A 16,943-nucleotide genomic window follows, 5' to 3' on the forward strand; every position below is an offset into this window, starting at 1 on the left:
AAATATAAATGTATGTCTAGTATATATTCACCAGCTTGGTCTAAAAATCATCTAATTAGAACAACAAAAAAATTATTTATTTCACCAGTCCGGGTAATATCTAAATCTGAACGGAAAATATCCGAACCCGAATGGATATCCGAAGATAACCAAACATAAGTATACTTAACTCTACATTTCTAGTTTATTTATCTCATTTTATTCAAAATATTTATATTAATGATTCTTATTGCTCAAAATTAGATAATATACATATAATTATGGACAAAATCATTTCCTACTCACTTAAAATACATATCAAGTTCTTGTTTCTTGCATTAACAAAAGTTGCATCTAAAATTTCAAAACAACAACTAAATTAGTATCTTTCTATTTTTAAAGTTTTATCTCTAAACCTATTAATAGTTTAATATTTTAAAAAAATTTTAAAAACAGTTAGGTTAAAATATATTTTAATTAGAAAAAACTTAAACAATGAATAATTTATTTATTTTTTCTTCAAATTTAAATATCTGAACCCGGTCCAAAATATCCAAACCTGAACATAAAATACCCGAACCCGACTCGAAGTGTAGATATACCCGAACGGGTTCTATACTTTTATACTGAAATATCTGATACAAACCCGAATGTGTATCCGAACGCCCACCCCTATGATATATGATCATTTGTATCTTGCTTCAACAAAAAAAAAGTTAAACCATTGATCACAAATTTTTAATGTGGGATTTTTACCATTTTTAGTAATTTATAGTCATTTTTAAAAATTCAAAATATAACATATAAGAAAAAATATAATTGTTTTTATTATATGCTTAATGTGATTGTTTAATTTATTTTAATAGTATAAAATTAAACGAAAAAGAGAGAGGTTAGAATTTTTTTATTCATAATCATTAATTTTCATATATATGTTAATCATATTAGGTAATTCTGTACTTTTTATTTAAGGAAAGAAAAATATTCTTTTGTACACTATTAATTAATTTGATAGTTAGTTTAATAAAAAACATAGTATATGTTTATATGAACCAATTTATTTTTCTAACAATTCTAAGAATCATTCTCGTGATGACACGTGGCTACGAAAACATGTTGTAATGCTCGAGAATTAATAGGGGATGAACACAGAATCACTGGTAAATTGGCCATCCTGTCCTACTAATGTAGATCCCACATCCATTGAGCAATTAGCTTCAAAAGCTTTTTCATTTTTCCTCTATTTATAGTCAAATCTAAATCATCCACAAGAAATAATACTATACAAAATTAAAAAAATATATATAGAAATGGTTGCTTTAAGCTCATCTTCTTCAACATCAAACACATCTTTTGATTTCATTATGAACAATAACAGTAACATTGTGGTCATTTCTCTTCTTCTACTTCTTTCTTTTACTTGACAAGCAAGGAAGACGCTCTCACGCAGAAGAACCTAATGAACATGGACAACAATCCAGAAGAGCATCAGGATGTTGTTGGACTCAGCAAGAAAGTTTCTGAAGATATGGAGATCAGTGTGTTTGGAGCTGAGAAGCACTTCAACGGAGATATGGATTCCGACCACAGTCCAAGACTTATGTGTCCTCTGCCAAATCAAGAAGCTTCAATCGATAGAATCTTTGTTGGTCAGAAGAAAAACTCGAAGAACTCCTCTGAAACTCCGAGTCTTCGGTCTGAATCCAGCTGGAATAGCCAGAGCTTGTTGCTTCAGAACAAATCTGAGAACAAGATGAAGAACCACAATAACAGCTCTGTCTGCAACAGTCACTTGCAGTCGCAGGAGAAGAATATTAGTAGCAATCACAAGTCGAATAACAAGAAGAGTTTTCTCGCGAATCTTGGCTGCAGATGCGTTTGTTCTAACTGGAGTTCAGTGGATGTCGTCAATGAGAAGACAAGAACCTCTGGTCTAAAGAAGATCAAGACGCAATTGAGTCTAAGCTCAGAGATGAAGCTTCATCAGCAACAACAAGAAGCAATATTAGAGCAGAGGAAGTCTCTAGAAATATTTGGATCTCCTCTCATTGAGAAGAGAATAATTTCAAAGCATCTTCCATGGGATCACTCGATATCTGCCAAAACAGAGGAAGATGGGAGTGCCAGCGATTTGAGCTCAGACCTCTTTGAGATCGAAAGTCTAACAAGGAACGCAAAACCATTTCTTGCAAGGCAAGAAAGCAGCGAACCAGAGTCACCGGATTGTTATGCGCCAAGTGAAGGAAGCATAGCGTGGAGTGTAGTAACGGAAAGTGTGGCGGATTACTCTGTTGTGTCTGAATGTGCTACAAGTCCTGTCGACAACCGGTCTTTCCAGGCTACTCGAATCCCTAAAATCGCCAAATCAAACCGAGAAACGGGGTCTCAGAGACGGAAACCTAGCAGTGGTGGTTTATTGTTGGGCTGCAAGAGTCATAAATCTGTCAGAGTTTCAGGTGATTCGTACACAAGCGTGAACAGAACACCGAGTTATGTTCCAAGGTTCCCTTTAGAAGCTAATCCATCAAGTATTGAAACACGGAGGAAGGTAAGCAATAGTTCCGTTTCTCGCACGCAACCCCCTTTCATGTATATTCAGTGAAACATAAGCTCCTTTGGCTTTGCATGTAATGTCTATTGAGTGTAAAAAAATGATCTGCTTTGCTAATTACTACTTTTTTTTTGCTAATTACTACTTATCTGAATATAGAAGTTTTATTGACCACAAATGAGTCAAGATGATATGTGATCTTCTGAGGATTTTAGGAACTGCACCATGTGATGAACTTTGTTTCTAATCTAAAATTACAAAAAGACATAACCAAAGATTGCAAATCCATGTGACCTATGAAGAGGTGTAACTATAACCTTTTGTTGACTCAGGAGACATGTTATAATGCAGAACAAAGACTAGCCACTAAACACAATGCGTCCACCTCATTTTCATCTGCTTATCTCAAGACTAGAAAGATTTAACGGTATAATGAGAGCCCGTACGAGTTGCCTAAAAGTGCCAATAATGAGGAAACTCAATTAATCAATGACAGTTTCATTTCACCTAACACATTTTTAAAAAGCCAATCCAGAATGTTCTGGTCCAGAACTCATCTCAAGACCATGTGGTTGAAAATGAGATGAAGTAGAAGTGGACAAGATAGCTTAATTGTATCATTGATGTGATATGTTTCTTTGACCAGTTCTTGTGGAATGTTAGCTTTTGCGTAAAAGATTTGATTGTAATACAGCTTAAAGTTCAAATTCAAGATTCAGACCTCACCAGCTTGATCTAATCAAGAAACAAACTTTTGATCTTACAAAAACCAATACAGTGAATCAAATAAGGTACTTAAATGGCATATAATTTCAGAAACATAGATGAAACCATATTTATCAAGACAACATCAACCTTGTTCTAAAGTAACAATGGATCTTGAAGATAAGCATTGTATCCTTTTCATTCAAAGGTCCACTATTTCAATAATTGAGCAATCACTTCACTGGTCTATTACAAAATGAATTCACTGCTAGCTTACACAGAAACAAACAACCGTAGATTGAAAACGAGAGCTTGCAATTGTATGTACACAGAGGTTACAGTGGTTCTCTAGCGATCAAATAGTCAAGTAACATAGAAGTGATAAGAAGCTCCAAAAGAAGAAAAAAAGTTACTCATCTTTAGATACTTTGATCGGCCGTGTTTCAAATCCACCAGAGGCTCTTTTCTCAAGCGAATAAGGCAAGTAAGTACCGAGAATCCTATCCCACATGACAAAGAAGGGCTGCGAGAAATTGTACTTGCTCCCATATAGCTGATGGTGAACATCATGGTAAGCAGAGTTATTACTGAAGAAGACGTGAAACGGATTCCCCGGAAGCCAAAGTCCACAGTGATCATCAACCGTCTTGATGGTAGCGAAGGAGAAGAAAAATATAGCCGTTCTCGGGGACATACCGGAGAAGAGGAAAGACAAAGCACCGCCGATGGTGTCCAAGAGAAGACCTTCTAATGGATGGTTGTATAAAGCTCCGTATGAATAGGGGACGATGAGGCGATGGTGCTGAGAGTGGATGTGCTTGTATAAGAACTTGTTGAGGTGCATGTAGCGGTGGATGAAGTATTGCCACGTGTCGATTACGAGCATGGCGATGATGAATTGCCTGGCGAGGAGGAGAAGGGAGAAGTGCTGCGTCGTAGAAGCAGCATCTGCATCATCACTTCCTGTAATCTAAACAAAAAAAAAAAAAAGAAAAAACAAATCAGGTAAAAACAGGAAAAGAAAGCTTCATGATGCTAAGATATAAGCTTCAAGCAAATAACATGAGAACTATAAACCTCAAAGAGTTTCTTCCACTACGGAGAGAAACACCACAAGGTCATGACTCAGAACACACGAGTAGTATAAACCTTTGCACATGTGAGTATATGGTAGCTACTTGGACAAAAGATGTTGACAAACTAATAACTATCCAAAGCAGCAAGAAACAAGAGATCAGAGTTTTGATTCATCAGACAAATCTTTATGTTGCATCCTAAAATAAACTACAATTCTCGATTCAGCAGCTTCAGAACAAAACAAAAACAAAGGTGCTTCCTTTCAATACACACGAGCTCCCAAAACATAGATCCCTCCAAATCCAATTAAAGTAAAGAACTTTGAAAATGTAAAGAGAGAGATACGTTGAAGAGAATGACGGAGATGATGGCTTGTAGAGTCTGTTGAAGAAGAACGCCCTTGACGACGGCGGATTTGGTGACGAGATTCTTCTCGTCCTCGTCTACCTTCGAATGCAATCTATATCTTTCCATAGATCCTAAGTAAATGTACATCCCTGAATAAACCCAATATACCATAATCGGCACGAACGTGCCCAGAAACTCATCCGAAATCGCGAAACCCATCATCATCATCATCTCTATTCTCTATATATGTTCCTCAAACACCGCGTGAAGAAAATCGCATCACTCTTCGATAATTACCCTCTCTTCAAGAGATAAACTACGCGGAGAGATTAGAGAATCTTCTTCGTCGTCGCTCGGTGTTTTTTTTTTTTTACCTCTTCCTCTCTTTCTTCGACGAGGAGGAGAAGAAGAAGAAGAAGATCTATAATATGAACTTTCTAATTTTCGATATTTAGGTGGGACCCGACTATTCTGAAATTTCCACGTGGCTTAAAAGGAATGGTCAGGGAGCAAAGGCGCCAACTGGTTTTTGATTTTAATGTATACAGTTTTTTGTTGATAAAAATAATGTCATGAAAATGGTAAAAGATATGATTAGTCCAAAGAGAACAAACACATGCCAAAGAACATTCGCAAATTGATTTGCCTCTGTGTTATCTGTTCATGTGTAGAGAGAGTCATTGGTTGGCTAATAATATAATTAAGAAAAAGGTTTAACCAATGAAGGGAAGTTATATGGGCCGTAACAAAGCTCTTTTATAATTTATACGGGCTTTCTCTCAAGCCCAATCTTTTAGTTAACCTAGCAAATACCGCATGTATAAATTCTCAGTCATTTTCCGTTGAGCAGCCGCGTTTTCAGCCTAAGGAGGGAAAGGAGAGACGTCACGCCATGGGAAGAAGTAAGTTTCCCTATCTCTCTCTCGTTTCTTCAGACACCAGTTGATTGTTTATGTCCTCTAGTAACGTTCTTTAATGGTAATAGATTCATTGATCTTGAGCTATGTTAGCTGATTAATACCTGATTCGTTATAGGACCGGCTAGGTGTTACCGTCAGATCAAGGGCAAACCATACCCAAAATCTCGTTACTGTCGCGGTGTCCCCGATCCCAAGATCAGGATCTACGACGTCGGCATGAAGAAGAAAGGCGTCGACGAGTTCCCTTTCTGCGTCCACCTCGTCTCCTGGGAGAAGGAGAACGTCTCGAGCGAAGCACTCGAAGCCGCGCGTATCGCTTGCAACAAGTACATGGTGAAATCCGCGGGAAAAGATGCTTTCCATCTGAGGATTAGGGTTCACCCGTTCCATGTTTTGAGGATCAACAAGATGCTTTCCTGCGCTGGAGCTGATAGGCTTCAGACCGGTATGAGAGGCGCTTTCGGAAAGGCCTTGGGCACTTGTGCTAGGGTTGCGATTGGGCAGGTGCTTTTGTCTGTGAGGTGTAAGGATGCTCATGGTCACCATGCTCAGGAGGCTCTGAGGAGGGCTAAGTTTAAGTTCCCTGGTCGTCAGAAGATTATCGTCAGCAGGAAATGGTATTTTTTTTATCATTTCACATTGTTTTTTTTTTTTTTTTGAGGATTAAATCCTTTTTCACGAACTTATAATGTTTGTTGTTTTTGTTTAGGGGTTTCACTAAGTTTAACAGAGCAGACTTTACGAAGCTGAGGCAAGAGAAGCGTGTTGTTCCTGATGGTGTTAATGCTAAGGTATCTCATTTAGTATTATCACAACTTTGGTTCTTGGGTTATTGTGACGTCTTTTGTTTGTTGAGTTTTGACAATGTCTTGGTTCATTTTGCAGTTCTTCTCATGCCATGGACCTTTGGCTAACCGTCAGCCTGGAACTGCATTTTTGCCGGCCACCTATTGAAGTTTCAGAGCTGAATTATATTAGTCTAAAACTTTTTTTATCCTTGAAAGTATTGTCTTACAGTTTTATACATTCAGTATTCTGAATCTTTTTGAAATGACATTGGTCCTTTATATGTTAGCCAGTAAACCTTATTTTGCAAGTTTTGTCGTTGGCTTCTGACTTCTCACTGCGAAACCTTTGATTATAACTTTTTACAGGACAAGTGAAATCAAACGATTTGAAAACAAAAATTGTCAAATAAGCTGGAACGTCTGTTGCATAACAGTAGTATTTAAATCCAAAATACCATTATCTATATTTTGGTGAAATTTTCACTATTTACGTGCTAGATTGTAGATAATTAAGAAAAGATTAATATCAGCAAAAGTTATTTTTACATATAAAATAAAATGAGAAAATGAATAGGATAGCACTAAAAAAAATGTTGTCACCAATATAGCCTCTAAGAGTAAAAATGATCAAAATAGCATTTAATGTTTTATTAAAAGAGATAAATATACACTTATACCCCAATGGTAAATTAATTTAGATATTAGGATTTAGAGTTAAGGGGTGGGGTTTAGGATTTAGGGTTTAGGGTTTAGGATTTATAGTTTAGGGTTTGGGGTTTAGAGTTTAGAAGTGGGGTTTAGGGTTTAGGGTTTAGGGTTTAGGGGTGGAGTTTAAGATTTAGAGTTTAGAGTTTAGGATTTAAGGTTTAGGGTTTAGAGTTTAAGGTTTAGGATTTTAGAGTTGGGAGTGAGGTTTTTGTGATAAGATTTCAAATTTTGAAAAATAAAAAAAAATTAAAATTTTCAAAAAATAAAATGTTATTTTGCTTATTTTAGTTTTTGAGGGCTATTTTGTGACATAACCTTAGAAATGTCCTATATTTAGGAGAGCAGCCCAAATAAAATTTCTAACTAATTGTGAATATTAATTGTTTACTTGTTTGCTTGCGCTGGACTGGGAAATAATCTTAAAACTATATTAGGCCTACCCTACTTGTATTAGCTTTAGTAAAGGCCCATTAACTTTGCTCGAATCTAGAGTTCAAATCGCGTCTGTTTCATACTAGCAACAAGAGCAGCGGACGACGGTTCTCGGCTTGGATCGGCGTCACGGTTTACTTTCCGTTTGGCGATCGGCTTCTCCGTATCTTATCCCCCCTCTGTCTGCTGTCTCTATCCACTCATAAGTCCATCACCGTCGTCTCTCTTTCAAGCTTCTCTGAGTTGCGAGCTGGTCAACAGCAGGTAACTTCGAATCCTTCGCCTTCTTTCGAAGTTCTTCTCCTAGATCTATAGTAAAAAAATACGTCGAAATCAACGATCTGATCTTCTCGATGCAAATTTCAACGAGAGTATTCGTGTTCCAGAAAATGAATCGGAAAGATGATATGCGTAGTAGTATAGTAGTCTTCACGAGTATCGATTTCGTCTAGTTTCGGAAGCTTGATCACGAACTGAAGATGATCAGTCTATCGAAGTCTTGTTATGTTGAAACTATAGGGCTTTTATTTTCTGATTGGCGAATTTTGCAGGATACTGTAGAGATTCTTGATTCTTTGAGTTGAATAAGCTTTACTTGAACACGATGGATCATCAGAATGGATTCGGTGTGGAAGTCACTGGGCTATCTCCAGCTGTTACTGAGAAAGATCTCATCGACTTCTTCTCCTTCTCTGGTGCAATCGAACATATTGATATTGTCAGGTGAGTGAGTCTTACTTTCCACCAGATTTTTGATATCACACATTGCTTTTTATCTGCATTGATTCTGAAGATAAAAACTCTGTTATGTTGTTATCGAGGTAAGGTCGGGTGAGCAAGCTTGCACTGCTTATGTGATGTTCAAGGATTCTTACTCTCAGGAGACTGCTGTCTTACTCAGTGTAAGTGTGTTGTTCGGATTTGATTCACTTTTTTGGGATTCTCTTGAGAATCACTAGGTTCTTTGATTAACTTCAGGGGGCAACCATATTGGAGCAGCGAGTTTGCATAACTCGTTGGGGACAGCATCACGAGGACTTTGACTTCTGGAACGCGACTCAGCGGGGTTTTGTAGATGACACAAACCCACATGTATGAATCTCTTCTTACATTTGTCTCAACTTTGGTCTTAGTATAAGCGTCACTGGATCGCAATTCAGTTATGTTCAGTATAGTCTTCATGTTGAAAAGTTTGATCATCGCTGATTTTGTGTTTGGCTGTTTTGATGTTGCCTCATCCTCAGCGAGGCGAGTTCAACGCCGGAGAAGCAGTGACAAAAGCTCAAGAATTGGTGAAGTCAATGCTAGCCACCGGATTCGTGCTGGGCAAAGACGCATTAGCCAAAGCCAAAGGCTTTGACGAATCCCACGGTGTGTCAGCTGCAGCAGCGGCTAGAGTCTCTCAACTAGACCAGAGGATCGGTCTCACTGACAAAATCTTTGCCGGAGTTGAAGCTGTCAGATTAACCGACCAAAAGTATCATGTTTCAGACAAAGCCAGATCAGCCGTCTCTGCCACAGGAAGAACCGCGGCAGCAGCTGCAACTAGCGTTGTCAATAGCAGTTACTTCTCCAGCGGAGCTCTATGGCTATCGGGCGCGTTTGAGCGGGCGGCTAAAGCTGCATCTGATCTTGGTAGCCGTGGCTCAAGGCAGTGATATGAATATGCCTACGAACTGATCAGAATGGTATTCGACTGTGAATATATATGACGACATTAGAAAAGAAAACTCAAGAAAGAATCATTATTTTCATACGTGTGTTCAGCCCTGATTTGATTTGTATGCATAAAACGTTATTATCTCCGCGCTTCGCAAGCGATCTACCATTTTAATCAAAAGTTATATAAAGATAACCTAAACTTGAGAGCTAAAATCGTTTATCAGCACATGAATGTCAAACTCAAACGATTGACTTTTTGTCCCCTAACAATGGATATATACAAAGAAGTGAGTAATTCAGATGGTTTGGTACAAAGATGTGTTTTAAGGATGTTAGGTTTCATAGAACCATCAAAGCATCCAATAACCAAAGAGTTTTGGAAACACAAAAGACATGAATGAAAAAGATAAGTGAGAGCTTGTTGCTTAAAAGTGACGTTTTGAGAGTAGGAGAGAGTTACAAAGATTACAACTAACAACTACTAGTTCCAGCTTTGCTCAACAACATCCGAGTTTGCATAAGAATTCGTATTAGGGTCACAGAGCAACGACTGCGGAAACCAAAGAAGAGAGTCATTTAAAGCTGTAAGGGCATATTAAAAGATGCAGGTAGGAGGCATTTAGATATTTACCTGGATGGAGATAAGTATAGCAACAACATTATATACAGGGGTCCACTGGTTTTGCAGGATGTCCAAGCAAACCCTCCCATCTGCATAAACTGCAAAACAGGTAGAGAAGAATAACGTTAACTTGAGCCAAAAGCTAACAGTCAACCAAAAGGGGAAGAAAAGAGATTTGTTATTCTCTATGACTTACTATTTGGATGGAACATCCGTGACACAAAACGAACTCTTGGCGGCTTATTAGGATACTCTTCAGAGAACTGCAGTGAGAGTTTGAAAGTACCTGTCAAGAGACTCAGCCAAGAGCAATAAGAAAACACATTATAACGATTGATCCCAAGAGACGTGATCGTAGCAACATAACCTTACCTCCATCCCATGGGCTGTCCTCAGGCCTGAAAGCCCACAAAACAATAAGGGTAAGTACACAAAACTACTATTTATGGAGAGACTGAAAGCAGTAGTATCTATGGTACTTGTTCTGTTACCCGAATATGACAGCGTTCCAGAGCATGATATTATTGTCTTGTGGAGCACCGCTTATACCCGCAGGTGGGTCTTGCCGCAAGCTCTCGAAATCCCTCATCAACCTCTTCCTTGCTGGCGACATCCTCCTCTGTGAACAAACGCGAATTAACCTTAAAAAATGGCAAAAAAAGCAAAAGAGCAAAAACGCGACTAAGCAAATATTCATTTAGGGTTTTTCATTATGATGTTAATTGGATATAATCTTATAAAGGAACCCGTATTTATAGCAGCTTAATTTTCTTTTTCTTATAGAAATACATACTTTTTCTGAATAAAGTAAACTTTCCTAAACCTAAAAGCATACCGTATGCTTTTCAGCCCCCGCACCCGGTATGTCAACCTTGGTAACGAAATTATTTTCCTCTGAGTTTTTACTTTCAAATCTAACACTAATCTATCAAACAAAAAGTACAAAACCCATATGTTCATCATTGTGAGGTCTGAAAACTTCTTCGACGTATATAGTACGATCTTTGCTTTCGACGAGCGAGTGGCTTCTAAACCGGAATAAACCGTTAGGGCGAACTGTACCGTCAACCAATTACTTAAACCAGAATAATAGAGTTTCAATTTTCTCATTCTACAAATTAAAATAATTCCCATTTGGCCGACGATAGAAGGAAAGGAACTATTCGTTTTGTTTAGTAGCAAAGAGAAAATGTTATGTGGTACTTTAGGAAGGGAGGCCATGAAATAACCAATTATATACTTAACCGGACAGAATCTAAAACCGAACCAAACCAAATGAGGAGTGATGTCACTTAAGAGAAAGGCTTGCTTGCTTTTCAATCTCTCCACTGGTCTGGAGTCTAGCCAACCAATTCTAACATTCATCCCTCTTCTCAAAGCATGCGCTTTATTTAAGATCATACAAGCTCGTACTCTCGCAGTTCAAACTTCAAATCAAACTGAAACTTGCTCTAAAATAAGATAAGACAAGACAAGCAACTGATGTTTTGAGATACAAAGATCTTGTTGTTCACTTTGAAAGCAGAGACCAGAACAGTAAACTTTGCTCTAGTGTGTAAATGCTCTCATCAACATTCAAGAGCTTGTTCTGAACACCTTTTCAATACATACCAAGGTCGAAAACCATAAGAAACCAAGTTTTAAACCTTTTTTTTATTGAAAAGAATCAAGAAGAAGAATTATATTTTACTTAGATTGAAGAAGTGGCCAGAACCATCCGGGAGAGGCTCAACTTTCAGAAGGTTTGGTACAAAGATGTTTTAAAGGATGCTAGGTTTCACAGAAACATCACAGCATCCAATCACCATAGAGTTTTGGAAACACAAAAGACATGAATGAAAAAGATAAGTGAAAGCTTGTTGTTGCTTAAAAGGTGACATTTTGAGAGAAGGAGAAGAGTTACAAAGATTACAAATAACAAACTACTAGTCAGCAGTCCAGCTTTGCTCAACAACGTCACGCACTCTTCTGTTGTACTCACGCTTGCTTTCGCTGTACATCCGAGCGGCTTCCGAGTTTGCAGGAGAATTCGGATTAGGGTCACAGAGCAACGACTGCAAACAACAAAGAAGAGAGAGTCATTTCAAGCTTTAAGGGCATATTAAAAGATGGCTGGTAGGAGGCATTACCTGGATGGAGGTAAGTATAGCAGCAACATCATATATAGGGCTCCACTGGTTTTGGAGGATGTCCAAGCAAATACTCCCATCTGCATAAACTGCGAAGTAGGTAGAGAGGAATAACGTTAACTTGAGCCAAAAGCTAACAATCAAACAAAGGGGGAAGAAAAGAGATTTGTTATTCTCTATGACTTACTATTTGGATGGAACATCCGTGACACAAAACGAACTGTTGGCGGCTTATTAGGATAATCTTCAGAGAACTGCAATGAGAGTTTGAAAGTACCTAACAAGAGGATCAAGTAAGAGCATATAAGAAAACTACTATAACGATTGATTCCAATCAATGTGATCCTCAGGCAAATTCACAGCAACATAAGCTTACCTCCATCCCATGGGGTGTCATCAGGCCTGCAAGCCCACAAAAGAACAAGAAGGATAAGTACTACCACTGTTTGAGAAAGTGAAACCAGCATCAATGTTACTTGTTAGAATACCCGAATATGACGGCGTTCCAGAGCATGATATTATTGTCCTGTGGAGCACCGCTGATTCCAGCAGGTGGGTCTTGCTGCAACCTCTTGAAATCCCTCATCAACCTCTTCCTTGCTGGTGTCGACATCCTCCTCTAGCTTATAAAATCAAACCCACATGACTTTTGTCAGCTAGATAGATAGCTTAGAATTAAATATATATATTCTGTAAATCATGGAACTTCTACTAAACATGTTCACATGAACTGAATGTTCAGCAGTTTGGGTATATATGCTAACTAACATGTAACAGATTCGAATCGGTAAAGTTACGACCTTTGTCATCTAGACATCTTAGAAGTAACATAAAAACTAAGACTTGATTTTTTTTTTTTTAAAACAGCTCAAGGTCGCATCAATTCACAAGAAGAATGACAAGAACCAGCTCAGATGAAAGTAAAAATCTAAGGATCGAGCAAAATAAACATCGAGGATCAGAGATGAAAACGATACCGTGGAAAACAGATCTCGTTGTTTGAGTAAAAGGAAGAGGCAAAGATGGCGGCGAGAAGAGGTCGGACTCAAGCGAGCATCTGCGTGGCGGTGATGACCGACGGGTGATCAGAGAAATTCGAGAATCAGGTTTGGGCTGGTTCTCGGTCTCACCGTGCGATGAGAGAGAAGGAAAAGCTGATTGATTTGGAACTCTACTACGTATATGATGATGATCTCTGCTCCTCTGACATATCTCTCTAAAGTTGTCGGCTTTGCTTTTGCCCTTTCGACGAGCAAGTGGCTGCTTAACCGGATTAAACCGTTAAGGCGGCGAAACTGTACCGTAAACCAATTGCTTAAACCCGAAGAATATTGTTGCCATTTTATAAAATAAAGGGAAAATACCAATTTGACCTGGCCGACGTTGGAAAATAATAATACTAATACTATTCAATTTGTTCAGGGTGAGAATAGAGATCTCAAACAGGTTTATCCGTCCCGTCACGTCCCGTACCGCGGCGGATTAGTCATCGAGCGGGTCATAGCGGGTCTGTCCCGCATGGACTGTGGTCCTCAGAATGTCGGTCCAAACCCGTACCGCAAAATATATAGGTCTTCGCGGACCGTCCCGCGGGATGCCTTCTTATCAAACCGCCTACTACAGCTTCCTTCATGAATGTTCAAATGTAAGAGAGTTGAAGAGAGCTCATTAAGCTTCACTAAAGCCTTATCAAAATCAATGCCATAAAATTCTGTTTGTGCTTGCGTTCTTGAGTTAAAAGCAATTTTTTGTTATCATCATAAGATTTTATTAAGTTTGAATCTGATTGAGTTGTTGTCTTTATAATAACTTGGCTCAAGTGTTGTATGTCTTCATCAAACCATCTCTCTTTGTAATTCTTTGGATTTCAAAAAAAAAAATCGTGAATCATTTTGTCAAATTATACAAATGACATGATATACAACTAACTTTTCTCCTAAACAAAATTATTGTAACCAAATTTAATTTAAGAAAAGTATCATTTCACAGTACTGAAAACAAAACCAATCAACTTAAACAATAAATCTCACATTGTAATAAAGCAATTCATAGTTGTGTGTAATAAAAAGAGAAAACCAGATTAAAACACCACCAGAGCTCGAATCGTCATCGCTGGAGCTCGAATCGTCATCGCTGGAGCTCGAATCATCATCGCCGGAGCTGGAGTCGTCATCGCCGGAGCTGGAGTCGTCATCGCCGGATCTCGAATGATCATCACCGGAACTGGAGTCGTCATCGTCGAAACTCCTTATGTTTTCTGGGGAAAAATGTCACAAGAATCGATTTCTTCTCACTCTCCCTCTCCATTTTTCAGGTAAAATAAGAAATGAAAAAAAAATACGGATCGATGTAATCCCGCATGACCCGTTTCGGTCCATCCCGCATGACCTGTTTCGGTCCATCCCGCAAAAGGCCCAGTCCCGCAAAGACCCGTCCCGCGAGGTCCGCAAATGTACGGACCTAGAAAACCTCGTCCCAATACCGTCTCGCGACAATCCTTTATGGGCCAGGCCCGCGGTCCAAATCCATGATTGCCATCTCTAGGTGAGAAAGACCTTAACCGAAATAACCAATTATATATTTAACCGGACATAAACTAGAGCCAAACCAATCGAGGAGAGTGATGTCACTTAAGAGGAAGGGCTTTCTGTGTCACTGACTCATTAGATAACCAATTCACATTCAACGCTCTTCTCAAAGCCTGAGCATTAGGATCATACAAGGTCGTACTCGCAATTCAAATCAAATTGTGACAATTGTTCTTTAATCAAAAACAGCTAAAATAAGACAAGAGACAACCAACTGATGTTTTGAGATACAATACAACCGCGTAGCACAATCACTTCCACATTTGGTCAAAAAGACTAAAACAAAAAGCACTACTCTTTAGTCTATTCTGCTAGCCACGAACAAAGAACACTGTCTTTCAAGAACACTATCAGCAAAAGGAAATAAAGAAAGGATAATGTCTGATAGATTCGCTTGTGGCCCTTAGATTCATCTATCTATTCCATTCATAGTCTCCTCCATAGTTAGGTGAAGCGTTGCTCGTACGGTTTGCCTCTTCTGGTTTGATGGAGTTTGCAAATGCGTGCCAGCCTATGAGGTAAGGCAAGACGAACTTGCCATTACATTAAAATAAACGAGTTTAGTAAAGACGCTAACATGCAAAAGACAAGTTATTATGTAAGAGAGAGAGATTTCAGAGTCTTACATTGAAAGCAGAGGTCAGAACAGCAAACTCTGCTCTAGTGACTGGTATGTAAATGTTCTCATCAACATTCAAAAGCTTGTTTTGAACACCTGTGTTTATATAAACCATAAGAGACCAAGTTCTAAACTCTTTTGAAACGAATCAAGAAGAAGATTAAATGTACTTACTTAGGTTAAAGAAGTGGCCAGAACCATCGGGGAGAGGCTCAACTTTCAACACTTTCCTCACCTTTCCTTCATCACTAAATACATCAAACAGGCAAGCAAAAATAAGACTACATGCGACCATATAGGACACAGCTAATGTAAATGATGTTTACCTTTTCCCCTTGTTAGGATCATGGAAGAACTCACAAGATTCTCTCGGGCCTAGGCTAACTAGAGTTCCAATTTCGGAAACCGACAATGAGAACACCTGCAACATTGAAACATTGATTCATCATACAAAGAAACAAAAGACTTGCCTTTTTACAACAAAACCAGTGAGATAATCTCAGCACAGTTTTAAAGAATACAGCTAAAGGGATCATCTGAGGTTAAAAAGGATAAAGCCCAGACCTGTTTCTTGCTCCAATCGTATTGCCTTACACCAGCTGCAGGAGCAAACTGAAGCAGTAAGAACCCGTCTTTCGACAACTTGAAAGCTCCAGACTGCAAATAAGTAAACAGAAACAAATCACAATCAGTACTACAACTAGTAGAGAGAGGCTCTTTGATCTTTTGGGATAGAGAGAGAGAGAGACTAACGTCTAAAGACACAAACTCTGGTGCTCTTGGCTCCACCGTTAACGCAGCTTTCCCTTTGTATATCGAATGTCCCACGTAAAACCTAGCAGGCCCTCCTTCACCTATATCAAATCAAAAAACCAATAAAACAAGTAAACATCACACACACACACAAGCTCCATTTCTCAAGACTAAGAGTACCCTTTTGATATCAAGCTTCGAAATTTCGAGATTTAAGCAAAGCTAAAACCCTAAAGTAGTAAACTTTGAGAGTACCCTTTTGGAATCAAGCTTCGAAATTTCGAAACTTTAAGCAAAGCTAAAACCCTAAAGTTGTAAACTTTGAGACGAACTCACCGTTCTGTGAAGAAGAAGACGAGTCACCGAACCTCTGCTTCTCGAAGTAATCCGTCTGGCGAGACTTCACCGAGAGGTTTACCGTCCTCACCGGTTTCGAAGCTAGTCCATGTCGTTTCACGGCGAGACCGCCGCCGGCGACGAGTACTGAAGAAGACGAAGAGAGAAAGCGATGGCTAGTGAAGGGACTGTAACTTGCCGCCATCAGAGGAGAAGATAAGAGTTGCGACATCGCTTGTGTCCCTCTGCGAATTAAGACGGAGGCAAAAAAAAAGGCGCTTCCTTTACACTCTCTGAGCGACAGGACTCGAGGAGACGAGACAAAAGATAAGTTATACGTTTTTCGTTTTCGACACCTTCAATTCTTCAAATTATAAAATGGTCCCCAAATATAATATATATTACAAAACGTACCTTTAGTTCTTTCAATTACAAACCGGTCCCCGAATCCCCTAGACTATATTTACAAAGTGATTTTGCCACATGTACTTTCTACAATCAATTTCACAAAACAAATATGACATCACTACTGAAATTGATGACATGTATTATAACTTAATATGACATGGACAATTGCATTTAATGTTAATTTATATTTTTGGTAAACTTTTTAAAATATGGTAATAACTCATATATTACATTTAATGTCAACTTATATTTTGGAAATTTTTTTAGAATATGGGAATAACTAATAAATCATCATTAAAATAAATATATTCAAATATG

General features: G+C 38.5%; 5 protein-coding genes and 1 pseudogene across 11 annotated transcripts; 3 read left to right on the forward strand and 3 right to left on the reverse strand.

The window, feature by feature from the left end:
- The first annotated feature begins 1,210 nt into the window (after positions 1–1,210).
- Positions 1,211–2,653, forward strand: LOC106309547 (annotated as a pseudogene).
- A 756-nt stretch (positions 2,654–3,409) lies between these two features.
- Positions 3,410–5,056, reverse strand: LOC106308044 (sphinganine C(4)-monooxygenase 2-like). The gene is made up of 2 exons (XM_013745154.1): positions 4,658–5,056; positions 3,410–4,205 (listed from the first exon to the last, which is right to left on the reverse strand). The coding sequence occupies exons 1-2, from the start codon at positions 4,889–4,891 to the stop codon at positions 3,645–3,647; spliced, it is 795 nt and encodes a 264-aa protein (XP_013600608.1). The 5' UTR covers positions 4,892–5,056; the 3' UTR covers positions 3,410–3,644.
- A 427-nt stretch (positions 5,057–5,483) lies between these two features.
- Positions 5,484–6,676, forward strand: LOC106309594 (60S ribosomal protein L10-1-like). The gene is made up of 4 exons (XM_013746650.1): positions 5,484–5,562; positions 5,696–6,197; positions 6,290–6,371; positions 6,466–6,676. Exons 1-4 carry the CDS (start codon positions 5,553–5,555, stop codon positions 6,532–6,534), a joined length of 663 nt encoding a protein of 220 aa, XP_013602104.1. The 5' UTR covers positions 5,484–5,552; the 3' UTR covers positions 6,535–6,676.
- An 880-nt stretch (positions 6,677–7,556) lies between these two features.
- LOC106312273 (binding partner of ACD11 1-like) lies at positions 7,557–9,356 on the forward strand. 3 transcript variants are annotated; one of them, XM_013749731.1, is made up of 5 exons: positions 7,557–7,772; positions 8,060–8,231; positions 8,335–8,410; positions 8,487–8,600; positions 8,753–9,356. In XM_013749731.1, exons 2-5 carry the CDS (start codon positions 8,113–8,115, stop codon positions 9,164–9,166), a joined length of 723 nt encoding a protein of 240 aa, XP_013605185.1. In that variant the 5' UTR covers positions 7,557–7,772; positions 8,060–8,112; the 3' UTR covers positions 9,167–9,356. The 3 variants fall into 3 exon arrangements, with proteins under 3 accessions (XP_013605185.1, XP_013605184.1, XP_013605182.1); XM_013749730.1 differs by having other exon boundaries at positions 8,070–8,231; positions 8,741–9,347; XM_013749728.1 differs by having other exon boundaries at positions 8,741–9,346.
- A 280-nt stretch (positions 9,357–9,636) lies between these two features.
- On the reverse strand, positions 9,637–13,227 carry LOC106312275 (ubiquitin-conjugating enzyme E2 1). 5 transcript variants are annotated; one of them, XM_013749736.1, is made up of 6 exons: positions 12,896–13,227; positions 12,410–12,547; positions 12,298–12,323; positions 9,989–10,078; positions 9,802–9,890; positions 9,637–9,720 (listed from the first exon to the last, which is right to left on the reverse strand). In XM_013749736.1, exons 2-6 carry the CDS (start codon positions 12,532–12,534, stop codon positions 9,652–9,654), a joined length of 399 nt encoding a protein of 132 aa, XP_013605190.1. In that variant the 5' UTR covers positions 12,535–12,547; positions 12,896–13,227; the 3' UTR covers positions 9,637–9,651. The 5 variants fall into 5 exon arrangements, with proteins under 5 accessions (XP_013605190.1, XP_013605189.1, XP_013605188.1 ...); XM_013749735.1 differs by having other exon boundaries at positions 12,410–12,544; positions 12,899–13,216; XM_013749734.1 differs by lacking the exons at positions 9,637–9,720; positions 9,802–9,890; positions 9,989–10,078 and adding exons at positions 11,464–11,846; positions 11,922–12,010; positions 12,109–12,198 and having other exon boundaries at positions 12,896–13,198.
- Positions 13,228–14,663: 1,436 nt separating this feature from the next.
- LOC106309529 (single-stranded DNA-binding protein WHY1, chloroplastic) lies at positions 14,664–16,522 on the reverse strand. The gene is made up of 7 exons (XM_013746574.1): positions 16,218–16,522; positions 15,882–15,982; positions 15,693–15,785; positions 15,455–15,549; positions 15,303–15,376; positions 15,136–15,224; positions 14,664–15,042 (listed from the first exon to the last, which is right to left on the reverse strand). The coding sequence occupies exons 1-7, from the start codon at positions 16,447–16,449 to the stop codon at positions 14,923–14,925; spliced, it is 804 nt and encodes a 267-aa protein (XP_013602028.1). The 5' UTR covers positions 16,450–16,522; the 3' UTR covers positions 14,664–14,922.
- Positions 16,523–16,943: the final 421 nt, after the last annotated feature.

Source organism: Brassica oleracea, chromosome C8 (genome assembly GCF_000695525.1).
Source record: "Brassica oleracea var. oleracea cultivar TO1000 chromosome C8, BOL, whole genome shotgun sequence".
In the NCBI taxonomy this organism is placed as follows: domain Eukaryota; kingdom Viridiplantae; phylum Streptophyta; class Magnoliopsida; order Brassicales; family Brassicaceae; genus Brassica; species Brassica oleracea.